The sequence below is a fragment of the Perca fluviatilis genome, chromosome 1 (assembly GCF_010015445.1).
Source record: "Perca fluviatilis chromosome 1, GENO_Pfluv_1.0, whole genome shotgun sequence".
Lineage (NCBI taxonomy): Eukaryota > Metazoa > Chordata > Actinopteri > Perciformes > Percidae > Perca > Perca fluviatilis.
In genome coordinates this window covers 42,518,798-42,537,945 of record NC_053112.1, presented here as the reverse complement: position 1 = coordinate 42,537,945, position 19,148 = coordinate 42,518,798, and the positions used below count along the sequence as shown (strand labels likewise).

At 41.0% G+C, this 19,148-nt stretch overlaps 1 protein-coding gene across 1 annotated transcript in view; it reads right to left on the bottom strand.

The window, feature by feature from the left end:
- Positions 1–7,061: 7,061 nt before the first annotated feature.
- Positions 7,062–19,148, bottom strand: part of naf1 (nuclear assembly factor 1 homolog (S. cerevisiae)) — a 37,456-nt gene continuing 25,369 nt past the window's right edge. The window contains 3 exon segments of the mRNA XM_039802297.1: positions 7,062–7,177; positions 7,180–7,431; positions 10,180–10,267. Coding sequence (XP_039658231.1) covers positions 7,062–7,177; positions 7,180–7,431; positions 10,180–10,267 — 456 coding nt within the window.

Genomic DNA, 19,148 nt, shown 5'->3' with positions numbered 1-19,148 from the left:
ACTCATTTTTGATGAATGAGAGCGGTCAGCGCTAATCTCCTGTGACCACTTCATAATAAAAGTCAACTTGTGTTTTGCCACAAGTCCCTGCTGAGCACACCACCTCCGCACACTCCTCTCAGAAAACCCCCGTATCGTTCCAAACTGTGAACCCAACGCAGCTGCTATATCCCCACAAGACATCCCATTCTTTTGGTTTTCTAATATAAAACTAGCATATTCGTCTAAAAACATTTTAACGTCCGTATCATTCTAACTGTCTATGGTCTCATTGATGTCCAAATGATTTCCAGGTATGCAGCCGCTTACTACTTACAATTGCTTCCGGGTCACGAAAAAAATGAATGAGGAATAAGATTTATACACACATTTTAATTTCCGAGTTCCATCTACAAACACAAAGACAATCGTACAGTGCCTTGCGAAAGTATTCGGCCCCCTTGAACTTTTCGACCTTTTGCCACATTTCAGGCCTCAAACATAAAGATATAAAACTGTAATTTTTTGTGAAGAATCAACAACAAGTGGGACACAATCATGAAGTGGAACGAAATTTATTGGATATTTCAAACCTTTTAAACAAATAAAAAACTGAAATATTACGCGTCAAAATTATTATTCAGCCCCTGTTAAGTTAATACTTTGTAGCGCCGCCACCTTTTGCTGCGATTACAGCTGTAAGTCGCTTGGGGGTATGTCTCTATCAGTTTTGCACATCAAGAGACTGACATTTTTGCCCATTCCTCCTTGCAAAACAGCTCGAGCTCAGTGAGGTTGGATGGAGAGCGTTTGTGAACAGCAGTTTTCAGTTCTTTCCACAGATTCTCGATTGGATTCAGGTCTGGACTTTGACTTGGCCATTCTAACACCTGGATATGTTTATTTGTGAACCATTCCATTGTAGATTTTGCTTTATGTTTTGGATCATTGTCTTGTTGGAAGATAAATCTCCGTCCCAGTCTCAGGTCTTTTGCAGACTCCATCAGGTTTTCTTCCAGAATGGTCCTGTATTTGGCTCCATCCATCTTCCCATCAATTTTAACCATCTTCCCTGCCCCTGCTGAAGAAAAGCAGGCCCAAACCATGATGCTGCCACCACCATGTTTGACAGTGGGGATGGTGTGTTCAGGGTGATGAGCTGTGTTGCTTTTACGCCAAACATAACGTTTTGCATTGTTGCCAAAAGTTCGATTTTGGTTTCATCTGACCACAGCACCTTCTTCCACATGTTTGGTGTGTCTCCCAGGTGGCTTTTGGCAAACTTTAAACAACACTTTTATGGATATCTTTAAGAAATGGCTTTCTTCTTGCCACTCTTCCATAAAGGCCAGATTTGTGCAGTATACGACTGATTGTTGTCCTATGGACAGAGTCTCCCACCTCAGCTGTAGATCTCTGCAGTTCATCCAGAGTGATCATGGGCCTCTTGGCTGCATCTCTGATCAGTCTTCTCATTGTATGAGCTGAAAGTTTAGAGGGACGGCCGGGTCTTCGGTAGATTTGTAGTGGTCTGATACTCCTTCCATTTCAATATTATGGGCGCGGCGCTTTGCCCCGTGCTCCTTGGGATGTTTAAAGCTTGGGAAATCTTTTTGTATCCAAATCCGGCTTTAAACTTCTCCACAACAGTATCTCGGACCTGCCTGGTGTGTTCCTTGTTCTTCATGATGCTCTCTGCGCTTTACACGGACCTCTGAGACTATCACAGAGCAGGTGCATTTATACGGAGACTTGATTACACACAGCTGGATTCTATTTATCATCATTAGTCATTTAGGTCAACATTGGATCATTCAGAGATCCTCACTGAACTTCTGGAGAGAGTTTGCTGCACTGAAAGTAAGCAGGGGCTGAATAATTTTGCACGCCCACTTTTTCAGTTTTTTATTTGTTAAAAAAGTTTGAAATAGCCAATGAATTTCGTTCCACTTCATAATTGGGACCCACTTGTTGTTGATTCTTCACAAAAAAATTACAGTTTTATATCTTTATGTTTGAGGCCTGAAATGTGGCAAAAGGTCGAAATGTTCAAGGGGGCCGAATACTTTCGCAAGGCACTGTATAACAAGATAGTTTTTCGTTTTCCATTTTTTAATATCAAAACTACAACGAATAATGGGTTGTTTTCCGTTTTTTGTTTTCCTATTTACTAATGGTAATTGGGAAACTGGCCGTTTCTCGTTTTTGTTTTTTTCCTTTCAAAACAAAAATCCGTTGGCCGCCAAGTACACGGACCCTAAGACCATTCTATCTGGTAACTCTCACATATTGTCTTCAGAGTTTGAGCTATTGAACTCAGGAAAGAGGTACAGGGTTCCTCTGTGCAAATATAACAGGTATAAGCACTCATTTATTCCTCTCTCACTCAAGCTCATTAATGAGCAGCGATGAACGTATGACTATGAATTAATTAATGTATATCTGTGACTGAATGTATGTATGGATATGAATGGAGGAATTAATGCATATTTATTACTGAATGTATGGATATTTATGAATGGATAAATGAATGTTTATTTATGACTGAATACATGGATGCTTATGGAAGTAGGAATGAGTGTTTGTAAAGTATGCATGGGAGAACAGAAGAATGTAGGAAGGATGTTTTTTTTGCACAAGTATAGAAAATGGTGATTTGCAATTTGCATAGCTCTTTGAGTAGCCCAAATGTTTACTGTGCATTTGTCTTTTAATTGTTTAAACCCTGTGCTTATTGTGTCTCTGTTGTAACTCTTGCAGCAATTTCTCCCAGTGTTCAAAACTAATTTCTCCTTGGGGAGACTAATAAAGATACTTTGACTTATAAAATCATATCAACAATTATTAGGCTATTTTAAAAGCTGAGTATTCTACGGAAAAAAATTACGTATAAAAGGTTTTAGGCCGCCCTACAGGTTATTGTAGGCCCAGTTTAATATGCAACTTCATTTTATACAATATATGTAGTATGCAGTTAGGGGCCCCTGCTCTGTCTCTCTTTCAGTTAAGGAGTCCTTTGCTTAAAAAACATTGAAAGCCACTGGCCTAAAGCCTTTATACGTACATTTTTTGCATAGAATACTAAGCTATTAAAATAACAATTGTTGGCATGGTTTTACAAATCATGTTTTAAAGGGGTGATAGAATGCAAACCCGATTTTACCTTGTAATAGTTGAATAATGACATGTTTAGTGGGTAACTAGGAGATACATAGAACCTCAAAATCCCATTGACACCTCTTTCCTCTGCAAATCTCACAATTTGAAACTGCCTCTGAAAACGTGCAAATCTCAACAAGCCGCCTAGTTGACGTCAACTCAGCGGCTCCTCCTCATTTGGCTCTAGTCTCTCTCTTTGTCACGCACCAACATTTACATAGGCTACACAACTGAAATGAGATCAGGTAGTCTCCTGAATCTAGGTCGTGCAGATCTAAGAAATTGTATACATTGTTCATCTGCTATTTTACCATTAAATTCACTTCTGAGATTTTTTTTATGCTTGAAATCAAAAATGAAGAGGTCAAATATGGGCCGTTTTACGAAAATTGATGTCTAATTGCAAATTTTGTCCGACTGTGTCCGAGTTCAGCGACCGGCGCTGCCTGTGTTGCTGCCTCCCCGCCTGGCCTGCCTTCACAGACCATGGCTTGCTGTGAGGTAGATTGAGCTCCGTCACGGCTGGCAGCCCACGGCACTCCATACCCGTGCAAAGTCACCGTTTTTTGGGTGAATGCACTACCAAACGCTGCTGCCTGGACAGAGCTCCAGGGCCTGCAGCTCCCCTCTTCCTGCTAAATGGCCGGTGTGTGTGAGCGGGAGCGCGGTCAGCTAGCTTGTTACACCAACAATCTCTTACCACAGGTTCCAGTTCATCTTATGTGTGTAATTATAATGTGTTGAGTTATTTAAACAAACGATCGTGAAATAAACGCCTCTTGTACGCGAGTCTCATTGATAGAGCCTGCGGCTGGATGAGCTCTATCAATGAGAGCTAGCTCACCTCCTCTTAGAATTCCTCTGAAATTCACAAAAATTAATTAAATTGAAATCGGACACAGTTGTTAGCTTTATAAGACCTTGAGGTAGATGTTATATAAGTGGCATGACGAAATTCAAACTGTAAAGATACTCTAATTACGCCGAAAATGAAGCTAACTAGCTGCAATCTGTACACATAGGATTGTAGGACAGTCGCAGCTAACAAAACCCCTAGTGTTCACAAAAAATCATTAAATTGAAATCTGACACCATTGTTAGCTTTATAAGACATTGGGGTAGATGTTATATAAGTGGCGTAACGAAATTCAAACTGTAAATATACTATAGTTATGCCGAAAGTGTTGCTAGCTAGCCGCGATATTTTCCCATTGTATTGAATGGGACACATAGCTAGGTAGCTGCTCCTCCTAACAAGACCCCTCACGTTCATAAAAATGCCTTAAATTCAAATCGGACGGTTAGCTTTTGTTAGCTTTGTAAGACCTTGGGGTAGCTGTGATATAAGTGTCGTGCTGAAATTCAAACCGTAAATATATTATAGTTATGCCGGCAGCCGACCGCGGAGCCCCGGTAGTGCAGTAATCCACAAAGGGTGACTTTGCCCTGGGTATGGAACCCAGCAGGCTGCCGCTTTCTCGTCAGACTGTGTGGAGCTCCTAAAGTCAAATTTGTAATTAGCCATCAATTTTCGTAAAAATGCCCATATTTGAGCTTTATATAGTCGATTTCTCGCATAAAAAAAGTCTCAGAAGTGAATTTGGTAATGAAACACTGCAGTGTCTGGAATATGAGATTCTGTCGCGTCTAATGTGTGTGTATGGGGATTCGCTCAACCAATCAGCGCGCATCTCTAATGTGTGTGTGGCCAAAACACAGGGATGCATAAGGGCCAATAAAATATCAACCAGGCCATTTTCAGCCCAACCAATGTTACATACCCCATTAGGAGACCTTAAGGAACAGTGTGAAATACCCTATATAATCATTCCATCACCCCTTTAATGTTAAACATACATGTGGCACAGTGAATCCTTAGGATTATCCGTATCTGTGGGTGACCTTAATGACTACCTTACCTATAGGCCAGTAAGCAGTGGGGATTTATATTTGCTAATAATATGTTGGTGTCATGTTAAGACTTTATAAACCTTTAAAAAATTAGGCATTGTTGAAGATCCCTGCGCTACACTGATGGAATGGTTGTCATGCAGACGCAATCTTCTTAGGATGCACATTATTCTGTCTTCAAGTGAAGTTTTACCAAAAATACTCTAGGAACATCCCATGTCCGTTATTGGATAGCTCCTCAGTCCTCGGCTGAACCGGAAGTGGTTCTGTCCATCCTCCTCGATGATCCTCCCGGGATCATCGAGGAGATATAGGCAAGGACACACGAGAGCAGCCTTTCTGGAATCCGTGCAGCTGAGGAGTTGCTAACTCCGCCCAAACAGCTGACAAATTCATGTGCCGCTTCAGAGGAAAGGACATCTCGTCACTCTTTTCCTGTCTGTTACCATGATTTCCTCGGAAGGGAGGCAAGTAGAGGAGTCGGATATGCAATTTAAGGGACATGAGATGCAGCTACTGTAAAGGAATTTAACAAGCTTTTCCAATAATATAAAAAATAGCTGTCAAATAATGACACCAAAATCAGTCATGTGACCCTTGTTGGCTCAGGTGCCTTTACTGACATTCAAACATATTTCATTGAGTTATTTCATTGATTCAGAAGAAGTTCACATACACTGACTAAAAACAGCAGGCTCCCTCTTTTCTCTCAGATGGTGTGCATGTCATTTATAAACTTCTACTCAGTGTTTCCCACACAGACTATTGTGTGGCGGTGCGCCTCTCTATCAACACCGGCCACCGCACATTGCATTTCGTTATTGATTTGTTTTAAACGCTATTTAAAATACGTCGTCCTGCATTTCCTTTCCCTGCTCTCCTCCGTCTCTCTGTCACTTGTGTCACACACACACACACACACACACACACACACACACACACACACACACACACACACACACACACACACACACACACACACACACACACACACACACACACACACACACACACACACACACACACACACACACACACACACACACACACACACACACACACACCTCCTCCCCGTGTTGTTTTCTTTTTAAGCCCCCAACGTCACCTTCCAGGCAGCGCGGCAATGGTTATGTTTAAGGCAATTGCGCCTGCTTTAGAAAGTTAACTAGTCGCACATTTGCGGTAAAATGCAGTTGGGTTGTCGAAGTCAAAACACTATATGTAGCAGCTTTGAATCAAATAAACGTATTACAAATAATGTCATGTTTTACTCTTACACTAAATGTTTGCTGCTTCAATCCAGATGAGTATTGAAAATTATTTTCCGCGACTGAAAAAGGCACGTATTTAGGATGAGGACCAGCCTGAAACGGAGGTATCAGTCTGAAACATAGCTCAATAGTCCGACCAGTGTAATTAGTTATGTTATTAATTAGTTAACAATATTTTCAGGCTTCAACCAGTGAAAGACAGGGTCAGGGAGAAAAAGAGATAGATTAGTTAGGTATTGAAGACCCCCCCGGTGACACGGGGCGACACCCACCCACCGCCACAAGTTGCTTCCTAACCTGTGGGAAACACTGTTCTACTATTGGAAAGTTATTTTTTTATTATATTATCATAGTATTTGCCACTATACTGGTGCAAGAGGAAGTAGTTCATTTGCACACTTTCTCTTATAAAAGTCCTCCAAGCATAGTAAAATGATGTGGAATATGGTCACATTTACTTGGAATATGACAAATAGAAAAATACAATTTTGATCAGGGACTACTTCTCAGGAGGTTTAGATGTCAGAAAAAATGAAATTATTATTTTTTTAAATAATATTTAAAACTTAAAAACAGAATATGTAGTTGGTCAGAGCATATCCGTGGGCTCCATCAGCTACATTAAGGAAATGTTTTATTTTATAGTCAGTGATGGTACAGCCTGTAATATTACATATTCTTCTAACAAGATGAACCAAAACATCAAGTCCCCAGCAGCTCAGTGTGTACATGTAAAGAGCATCACTGGGGAAAGGGAGGAGGAGGAGGGGGGAGGTCAGAGAAGGGGACAGAGTTCAGTGGCCAAAGAGGAGAAGAGAAAGATGGATTGAAGAAAGAGGGAGGAGGGGGGGGGTACAGGGGAAGTTGGGTGGGGGGAAAATGTGATGAGGGGGAGGAGGGTAGGGGCAGGGAGGGGGGAGGTACATGGGAGGGACATGGGTGTGTCTGGGTGGTGGGAGTACGTGTCTGGGTGGAGCAGCTGTGTGGCTGAACTGTGGCTGTTTATTCCTCGGGTTCTGGTGCCTGAGTGGAGCTCCTGCATGTCTTGGTGGGAAACCTCTGGCATTACGCTGCTGCAGCAAGGTGTTCTGGGTAACGTGGGTAGGATTATCTGGATGGGGGAGAAAAAGAAAAAGTAAGAAAAAAAGATCATACTACGGGAAAATTAACTAGTTTCAACTTTAGACTTATTTCAGATTAAGGGTGTCACGATTTCGATTTTAAATCAATCGAAATTAAGTCACAATCAGAAAAATAAAAAAAAAATTGAATCATCGATGCTGCCACGCCCCCACGTCACATCGGCTTGCCAAGCAAAAAAAAGAACCCATAGAACACACACACACACACACTATAGGTGTGATTGGCATAGGACAAAAAAGCAGGAAAACATACGGCGCACCCATGACGCGGCGACAGCAATTTTAAATATTTTAAATATTCCATATTTTAAAGCATCAATCTGATGCATTTTGAGATGCATTTTTTGCCAACCAACATTTTAATATTTCAATATGCACTCATTAAAGTTAATTTGACTGGCAAAACAGTTAAAGTCCTTCTGACATTACACAATAATAAAAGTCATAATTTTTAAAAACTAAAATGTTTTGGATACATTTTTATTTCTTCCAACCATATGTTAAATAAAGAGTCAATGTGGATTTACATATTGCAATAATATAATTCTACAATGAATAATTATGAAAACTAAACTTTACTACTTTGGCCAGGTCATCATCAAAAAGCGAATTAGTACATTCATGATTTTGTCCATGTTGATATTAGCTGCTTTATTCAAAATGTTGCATTGTTTATCTTTTCATATAGCTAGTGTCTAAACTCTGGGACAAGGTCGTTATGTTTAAATACCTGCCATGCTAATTCCAAACAGACAGCTTTGTCAAGGCAGTTTGGGCTTCAGATAGCTTTTATACAGTGGCCATCGTTAATGACAAATCATGTTCCACAATGAACGTGCACACACGTATTGTTTGTATCACGGTCGTTCAGTAAAGGCACAGTCGCAGCGGTTGTGGTCGTTGCCGGTAACGTACTCTTATGACAGAGTGCACGGACCGAAGCTTTGTGACTATCCAGCACTTTCTTACCGCTGCTGCCGTACAGTATCTTCCTTGAACATGCGCTGCAGAAGCAAGCACCCGGCTCCCTCAATTTGAGGCACCAAGTGCTAAACGGCTTCCCGTCTCCACCCTTTTCCTCTTGCCCTCTATTCATGCCCAGCGCCATTTATTTTAACTACTTTCTCAACTAAAGCTGCCTGTATCTACATGCTCCAAGTTTGATAAACTTTGCCTCAATTTTTTTTTAGCCGCGTTACCACGGAGACCACACCGGCACCGCACCCTTACATTTCGCCAAAGACCCACACTACTTTGCATCTGATTGGCTAGAACTCGTTGGTTGGTGGAAGTTCGATGATTGGTTAAATCCAGCGCATCAAAACAAATCCCATGTGGACTTTTTAATTTATTTATTTTTCTAAAATAGTCATACGCCAGAAATCGGGCACCAGGCACGAGTACTACTTGGGATTCGTAATTTTGCGACCTGGTCATTATAATACAGTATTGGGGGCATATTCTAAAGAGTGCCTTTGTGCCTCTTAACAGACACAAAATGCAATTATAATGTCTGTGCAACATGATAGGGCTCTTGTGATAACAAGATGAGTTTTCAACTCAGACATCCTGCTGCTAGATTGTCCTGCTAGCTGCCTTCCAGGAGTGTGTTCAGCCAGGCTTCGATGATAATCATCACGCATCAGTTCCGTGTGTATTTGTAGCTCATCTATTGTGTGTTACATCGATCTGGCGTTGGTGAGTAGGAGTCTTGGCAGTGGCGATTTGTGATTTGATTCTTATTTATTCGAACCCGAGTATACAGACGAAGAACTAGCCTCACAAGAGTTGGAAAGAACGAGACAGAGGGGCAGCAACAGGCAGATGAAGCAGCTGCTCCAAGCGCGAGCTACAGCTAGCCTTCAGTAACGCTATTACTGTGCAAGCCACAGACATCATTTATCCCGTTTCCATGTAGTTACATAGTCACTGATATGGTCAGGCATGACCCATCCTCTGGAGGACATCCACCAGACCAGCGGGCACACGTATTGTTGTTGGCCGCAGCAGGCGAGGAAGGCGGGGAGGAAGCAGAAGCAAGGACGCCGGTCGGGCCTACTAGCTCGGCTAAGGAAACTACCACACAACTCGCCAGTGCCAAGACTCCTACTCACCAACGCCAGATCGATGTCACACACAATAGATGAGCTACAAATACACACAGACATTTTAGCTAACTGGGAGCTATGGGCATTAGCTGCAGCAACTCCAGTTTGCTGGGACCGATTCTGTTCGGGTTTTTTTTTTGCTATCGACAGTACTCATAAATTTATATCGATCAAGATTAACGAAAAAATTGCCCGGCGTTCTCTTTAATTGTTCAGAGAAGACTATGGGCAAGGCTGTTTTGTTTTTTGTTTGTTTTGTTGTGAACTTGAATGTCATCTTCTGTGAAGAAGACTGCAGTTACAAAAGAGAAACTAGATGTTTATAGATTAGGTTACAGATCTAAGTTATTGTCACATTATGTTAATAAAGGTTTTAAATTTGACGAACAAAGGTCAGATATTATATTGCATAAAAGTCTACTCTAAAAATGGTATAGCAACCTGTAATTTAAAAAAGAACCGTGACCTTAGAATCGAAAATATAATCGAATCGAGGGATTTGGAGAATTGTGACACCCCTATTTCAGATGGTAACAGCATAGAACCATCCAAACAAGTCAATAATTGAACTGAACACAGAATATACTTCCTGTTTACGTGTGAAAATACCTGTGTTGTTATTGTCCCTCTTCTTTCTGGAGTTCTTCCCTTTCCTCTTAGCTTCCTGTTCTTTCTCATCATCACTATAATCTAAAGCCTGGAGAGAAAAGAGAGAGATTAAGAATAAGGCCGGTTACACACTGAAAGCGTCGCACGAGCGTGTCAGCTGCGTGGCGTGTCAGTTTATATTTCGGCTCCCATGTTAACAGGTTAGAGCTTACACACGTCTCATGCGCGGCTCGAGACGCGCCTGAGACACGTGCCTGCTAGAAATTGAATTTTTCACGCGAGACGCGAGCATGTTGGAAGCGTATCCAGGCAAAATAGAATAGGAAGATATGTTTATGTCATTTAGACACATACATATTAATAAATGACATATTGATGTTTGAAAGTCTAGGTTTTGACATCAATGTAGATATAAATGTAATACAAAATTTCAGAGAAAAAAAATTTCAAATATTGCACCCGTCATACAGAACGAAATATTCTGTAACATATTTTGCAGTCAATACTGCAGACGTTGTCTTGCTTTAATCAAATCTGTAGGCTATATATAAATGGTAGGATAGGCTACGATAACAACGTAGTGTGTGTTCTGAGTGACGGTCCAACATCAGATTTACAGCCCACTTACCCATTTATCAGTTTGAATCTGTTGGCACTATATCCCGAGATCAGCCCTCCCTGTACCTAGCAGCAGGAGCAGCGCCGCGTCAGACACGCTTCTGGTATGTAGGACACAGAAAAATCCACACAGCTGACAGGCAGCTGAGACGCAACAGAAACGACACGCTCGCGAGACGCGTGCAGTGTGTAACCGGCCTAAGGGATGTTAAAAATTAACCATTTAACCGTTGACAAAAATTATTTTGGCCGATTACCTAAAAAAAGAAATTAAAACCGTGTGTTTTAATTTTTAATCTATTTTATAACTGCCATGCTGTTTCAAAACCGAGCTTTGTCAAGACCGTTTTATCTTCAGATAGCTTTTTACACAGATCGACCTGTGGCTGGGCCATATTGAAAAAAAAATTTGGTTCCGCTATGAATGGGCACACGAATCACAAACACGGTTGGTCATTGAAGGAGCAGTGATAGCGGGTTAGGGTAGCCGTCGTTCCCAGTAACATACTTGTATGATTTATTTTTATTTTTTTCTGTAAATGTCTTCAAAATATAACTCTGTACAAGACTGCTACTGAAGTGGAGATTTCAGACTTTGAGTATGAGAGAAAAGTCATTTTGAGAAAATGAGCTTTAAAGATTTATATTGTAAAATTCCACACATTTCTATATGAAAACATTGCTAACAAGCAAAATAACGGGCCAAGTTATTGTTTATAACAGTCCTTCCAGAAAACAGAGTTATTTTGTGATTGTTGTGGGCAAAAATCCTTGATTATGCGGCACGTTTTCTTAAAAAATGCGATGGAATATGCGGGATATTTATGCAATTTTATGCGATGAAATTGCGGGAACTTGCAAAAAATGCGGGTTGGTGAAAAAGAGAAGAAAAGGTGATTCCCCCAACACCCTGCTTAATTTCCAAAAATAGTTTACAGATATTCAGTCATTGCAAATAAAAAAAATTTAAAACTAAAAAGTAACAGTCTAAAGAGAAAGACTTTCAAAAATCGTTAATAATATAGACAGCAGGAGCACTTAAAGAACTTTGAGTAGACATCAGATATTAAGATAGGTTTCTTATTGGATACCAACTTAAGAGACTCAAAGTACATGTCAAATTCAATCAAACACCTGCTTTTCGATGATGTTCACGTCGCATAATTACGTCACTTCATAACGTTCCCATGGCAACGGGAAAATCGCTGCTCTTGTGTGAAGAAAACGCAACATTTTTTCAACTTTCTGCTAAGATATACAGTGGGTACGGAAAGTATTCAGACCCCTTTAAATTTTTCACTGTTTCATTGCAGCCATTTGCTAAAATCAAAAAAGTTCATTTTATTTCTTATTAATGTACACTCAGCACCCCATCTTGACAGAAAAAAACAGAAATGTAGAATTCTTTGCAAATTTATTAAAAAAGAAAAACTGAAATATCACATGGTCATAAGTATTCAGACCCTTTGCTCAGTATTAGTGTTAATTTCGTCAGACGAGACTAAATATGTTCGTCAACGACCTTTTTTTCCATGACTAAAGACGAGACGATGGCGAGACTGCGCCGATGTCCAAAAACGCTGACTAAGACTAAATTAACATGCATTATTGTTGACGAAAAAAGACGAGACTAAAATGTTTTGCATAAAATAAAAACTAAGATAAAATCTCTCTTCATTTTCATCTACAATCGTCTCTACTTTTTAAATCATGAGATAGAATATTCAGCTGTTACCGTTATCTACCGGACCTAATAGCAACGCAGATTTTGGTGCCACTTAAATGCCTGCGCTTCTCTCTGATGCTCCTAAACGGACGTTAGAGTAAACCGAAGACTAAGACTAAATTAAAAATAGGTGACAAAATTAACACTTCTCAGTATTGAGTAGAAGCAACCTTTTGAGCTAGTACAGCCATGAGTCTTCTTGGGAATGATGCAACAAGTTTTTCACACCTGGATTTGGGGATCCTCTGCCATTCTTCCTTGCAGATCCTCTCCAGTTCCATCAGGTTGGATGGTGAACGTTGGTGGACAGCCATTTTCCGGTCTCTCCAGAGATGCTCAATTGGGTTTAGGTCAGGGCTCTGGCTGGGCCAGTCAAGAATGGTCACACAGTTGTTCCGAAGCCACTCCTTTGTTATTTTAGCTGTGCGCTTAGGGTCATCGTCTTGTTGGAAGGTGAACCTTCGGCCCAGTCTGAGGTCCTGAGCACTCTGGATGAGGTTTTCTTCCAGGAATCTCTGTCTCTGTACTTGGCCGCATTCATCTTTCCTTCAATTGCAACCAGTCGTCCTGTCCCTGGTTGGCCAGGTCTAGGAAGAGTTCTGGTCGTCCTATTTTCGTATGGAAAATACTGTGCTCTTAGGAACCTTGAGTGCTGCAGAAATTTGTTTGTAACCTTGGCCAGATTTGTGCTTTGCCACAATTCTGTCTCTGAGCTCCTTGGGCAGTTCCTTCGACCTCATGATTCTCATTTGCTCCGACATGCACTGTGAGCTGTGTGCCTTTCCTAATCAAGTCCAATCAGTTTAATTAAACACAGCAGGACTCCAATGAAGGAGTAGAACCATCTCAAGGAGGATCAGAAGAAATGGACAACATGTGAGTTAAATATGAGTGTCACAGCAAAGGGTCTGAATACTTATGACCATGTGATATTTCAGTTTTTCTTTTTTAATAAATTTGCAAAAATTTCTACATTTGTTTTTTTTCTGTCAAGATGGGGTGCCATGTGTACATTAATGAGAAATAAAATGAACTTTTTTGATTTTAGCAAATGGCTACAATGAAACAAAGAGTGAAACATTTAAAAGGGGTCTGAATACTTTCCGTACCCACTGTGACTTTTTTGCAACGAAAATGCGGTGATTATGAAATCATGCAAGCACCGCATATTTTGCGGGAAATCTGCAATTTATGCGGCAAAAGTGCGGCATATTTGAAAAAATGCAGCCCCTGCATGAACATGCGGAATTTGGCTGATTGAATTATGCGATCGCATAATCGCGTTTTTCTGGAGGGAGCGATAACAATGTAGACCATGAACAATGACAACTGAATAAAACATTGCCAAATAAGACCTTCAACTAACCACAGAGAACCACAAATACAGACAAACTTATCAGAACTGCAACTCTAGTCTTCTAGGACATCCATCAGAACACACAATATCCACACAGAACAAAAAGTTCACCCATGATTGTTGAAAGCCTAGCTCTCCAAGCCTGCACCATATGTAGGCCCCTCACCCCTCTCGTGCTGATTCCTTTTCAGCTTTTTAGCTGTGCTCAGAGTTTTTGACTCTCAGACTGGATGGATTTGGCTTTTGTGATCCTCAGCATGTCGGTTTCCCTGATGGTGGTGACAGTAACGACAGTGCTTTCCGGCCAAAGCTCATCCATAATGGCAAGCATGGCAGAGGCCCCCTCATTAAAAGTTGAAATGGCCATACTTGCTGCTGCCTCAACCCTTATGGAGTTATATTACTATCATAAGTCAAGAGCGCATTATTTCAATTTGAGAGCATTTCTCACTGATATTACGTTAATTACATTTCTTGCTCTCACACTCAAATATTCACTGCTCGTGCTTGGATTTGCTCTGCTAGGGCAAAAACTTTCTGCTTGGACTCAGATATGTTGTTGTTTGGACAGATTTCCTGCTCTCAGCTTTGAACCTTCTCCTCGCACTCAGGCTGATTCTGCTCACTTGCAAAGTTTCTGCTCTCGGATTTCTCCTGCGCGCTTGGATTTTTTTGTGTTATAACCCTGTCAAAAGTCAACAACAAATAGAATGCCAGCTGTTGTGTTGACCAATGAAATGATCCCAACCCTGTTGAGGGTGCGTTCGCTTTACTTTAGAACGTCTTTTGAGGGCGGCTGCACTGTAACCTGACTGTAACTAAGTTTATATATCCCCGCGCCGTTTATAGCTTTATTATAAGTATATGTCAACAATGTGCACAGAATGGTCGACGCACTGTCACCTGCACCCATCAGGAAACGGGAGAAAGCTTTGAAGTGGGACGTATGAAGTTATGTCCACAACTACGAGGGTGAGTAACATACATTAACAAACGTTCTAAAGTAAAGCGAACGCACCCTCAACGGGGTTTGGGATCATTTCATTGGTCAACACTACAGCTGGCATTCTATTGGTTGTTGACTTTTGACAGGGTTATAAACACAAAAAAATCCAAGCGCGCAGGAGAAATCCGAGAGCAGAAACTTTGCAAGTGAGCAGAATCAGCCTGAGTGCGAGGAGAAGGTTCAAAGCTGAGAGCAGGAAATCTGTCCAAACAACAACATATCTGAGTCCAAGCAGAAAGTTTGAGTGCAAGCAGAGCAAATCCAAGCACGAGCAATGACTATTTGAGTGTGAGAGGAAGAAATCTGAACGTAATATCAGTGAGAAATGCTCTCAAATTGAAATAATGAGCAAATTCAAGCACTTTTCAAGCACTTTCAAGGTCCATTTTAAAGCCTTTTCCAGCACCTTACACCACCGTAAAATATATACCAATACATAGCCAAAATTATTATTTAGTGTTTTTGTCACATTAAAATACATAATACTATAAACCAAATAAACACCAAATTGTGTTTCGTAATAGCAGAAGGATCAGATATTTAAGCAAAACACAAGTTTTATTTTTCAAAATGTATCACTGTCTAAGTAGACTTTGCTTGCTATCTAACCTGCCTGAGTCAATGTAAAAACAATTACCCCAAACAAAATCACTCGACAGGTTCACTTCACTAACCCTGAATTATCACCTTCTCTTCATGGTTCCTAACATAACATACAGTAAGACAGCTATGGAGAGGAGCACTGAGTGGGGGGGGGGGGTCTGAGCCAAATGACATGCAGCTAGGTCATTCTGGGTCAAAATCCAGGAAAACAGTTGGTGCACCCCCTTAGATTTTGCTCAAAGTTTATGCTACCCTTAATGTCCTTTCACACTTTTTTCCAAATCTAGGGCATGCCGTACAAACTTGTAATGGTTCAGTCATATTGACTGAACTGTTTGTCTTTTAAACTTTGGGCTGCCTATGAATTAATGTCCTAATACTGCTTCCCAGATAATGTGATTTTCAGGGTGTAAAAGTGAAGTAATTTCAAGGGCTAAAAATATGAAGACATAGGATTTGAACAGAAATATTTATAGGCCTTGGTTCTGGGACACATTTTTGATATAGACAAGGTTTGAACAAAATCTGAGACAACAACCTGTAATTCCATTTTAACCCAGAAGACTGACAGTGAACAGGCACCTGCCTGATAAATAGCCTATATTAATAATAAAAAATAAAAAAAAGAACTTCATTGCCAAGGCATACATTTATTAAAGGTCCAATATGTAATATTTGTACTGTAATAGATCCAAAAATGACACCAATGCCTCATCAGATATTAAGGAAACATGTTAAACTGAAATACTATCTTTTCTGACAACAATGCTAATTTCAGTATTTTTTCTTTTTGAAATTTACATTCCGTGACGGAATTTATGTTTATGTTTTGATCTGTGTGTTGTTATCAACGGCCCAGTTTGACAGCCAGGCCGGGTTGCCAGATATACCTGTAAAAACGTAAACCCAGCACGCTACAGCTGTAACGTTAGTACAGCCATGAAAGCAGCAAACAAACAAACAAACAGGATCAATGGAGATAGATTCTACCTGACCTAAAAAAAAAGAAAACAGCATGTTTCTAACAGTTGCATGACCAGAGACCTAACAACCCCCTGGTAAATAATGGAGATGTATTTGAAAGATGGAGACAGCTTAGAGCCCAAAAGGACACAGAGTTGGCTTATTTTCTCCTGAACCGGTAAGCATTAGCTTCAGGCTAATTTATCACAGCTACTAGGGACGGGCATTTTTTGTCATTTCAACATTTGTGTTCTCACATTGAATTATATAGCTAGAGTACCCGAGTTGGTTACTCGCAAAAACAATTGAGACACAGCCAGTAAAGTGATCCCGACTGGTCCTGGCTAACGCCATGCGCTAACCCTGCTACCTGTTAACGTTACCGGAGAACCAGGCAAGCAGCCCACGGCTGTTTACAGCGGTGTAGCCCTGCGGCTGGAGCCGACAACGGTGAGTTATTTTAAGCCACAAGAGGGGGCTGTAAATCGGAAAGAGAGGACTGTGAGTTTGCAGTGTGTTAGCGCGATTTTGCCATAATTCTAAGCCAATGAAGTGTGTTCCGACGGTAAGGTAGTGGTATTTTTAGCGTTTCGTATTGTAATTCTAAGCCGAGGAAGTGTGCCTGACTGGCGTGTGGAGAGGAACAGTGAGGTTGTTGTGTTTTTAAGCGGTTCATACTGTAATTTTAAGCCGAAAAAGTGTGTGTCTGTCAGTTGGTTACAGAGCTCCGCGCGGAGCACGGGCTTTATGACTGTCAATATAGCCAGCATCTACCGTTAGCTACTCCGCTGTGCTGTGGAGTAATGTCTGGCTATGTGAGAAAAGTGTCTAGCAACGTTGTTGTGAATGCTGCGGTCTCAGCCTGGCAACCCCCGTGAACTTCGAGTCTGGGCAGGAGGGGGCGGGGGAAACGACTCTCCAGTATTTTGAATTGGTAGTGCAGTAACTATTTTAACCGCTAGCTGCCAGTATTACACACAATATTACATATTGCACCTTTAACTTAATTTGCGGGTAGTAACGTTACAGTTATTGTGATGTAACTTTGGCTATGTTCACTGCATATTCCACAAATGAACGTGCCATTACGGACATGCAATACTTACATTACATTACCACACCAAGTACTCTCAGTCATTTAGCCTGCGAATTCTTAGCTAGAAGTTACTAGCGTAAACAAATCGGCACTAACTGCCGCTAACGTGTACAGTAGGCTACAGTTGGCTTACTTCATGTGACTCGAAAGCGCAGACTTGCCCATTGTGAAAAGCTGCACATCTTTTTTGCAGACTTTACAAGAGGCAACTCGTAGGGTTTGTCCCCGCTTAATCCGTAATAATTTTTCATCTTCCAGCCAACGTTCATTGAAACGACAACCTGTCGGCAGTGTTATTACGAATCCCACTATGGCCACACCAAGACCCGCCCTTCAATACCATTTATTGGCCAGGTGTCCATGATGCTTACGCAAGGTAGCGTAACCGTGACGAATCCTAACCTTAACCACTCGAAGTGAAATGCCTAACCCCAACCAATTCAGCTGCTTCCTAGGGCGGGTCTTGGCGTGGATGCAGATTGCAGTCACACATGCACAAGCAAACAGGTTTAATTTTAGGCTCTCCAACATTTTATTTCTCCATTTAATAAACAAACTATTCAGTAAGTTAGGTATTTGTTGTGAAAGAAATAAAGTTAAAATTTCAAGCATTTTATCCAAAATTCAAGCACTTTTCAAACCTTGAAAACACAACATCAAAATTCAAGCATTTTCAAGGATTTCAAGCACCCGTACGAACCCTGGGGATACCACCTCCCTGAATGCAGCACTGTCCCCATCTGACAGCATCTGAATATATATCTCAGCTGGTGGCGACTCATGGACCTAGCCCACATCCTGTTCGCTGCCTCCTGCTCCATAGCCTTGCTTGAGCCCCTATAATTTTGTGCACAGTCATGTGTTTCTCTCCAGCTGTTAATTTCCTTCATGCCTGGCAGCTTAATCTCATAATAAACTTGAGCAATAAACCGCTACAGAACCCATGATTCTGTGGATCTATATTAATTTTTAGTCCTGACATACAAGTTAAATCACCAATCCGCTCATTCAATCGCATAACATGAACAAGCAGCCACTGTTGTGTAGCGTGCACTTCACCTTTATTTATAGATTGGCTTATATCTAAACCAACCCCGCCCCCCGGTTTCCCATCGACAGCTTACATTCAGATGCGCTTCCCGAGGGCATTTTACCAGGTAACACATCACTAATTTTCCTTTTCCCCTTGAAGTGACAACTGCTGTATTCTTTTCGATGACTGACATGAAGTCATTTTCATTCATTCACTCAAAAAGGTCCCGCGGAAAGCTAAACTAAACCTGGAAGCGTCAAAGCATACCACGTGACGATTCTGAACGAATCACGCAGAAATTGGCATCAGCCAATGAGATTGCACATTTAGAGTTAAATCCCCCCTTTTACTTTCACGATTGGTTGCTGATAAAAAGGAAATAACCATATTTGGATCCAACAGCATTGTACAGGAGAGAGAGAGCTTTCTAACGGTGTATGTGATGACGGTGCAGAAAGCGATCATGGAGCAGTGGGATGATTTAGAACGTCAACTTTTGTTGAATTTATGAGAAATCTACAGACACAAACAGTCAAAGTGTAGTAAAATAAAGACCTAAATGTGTAT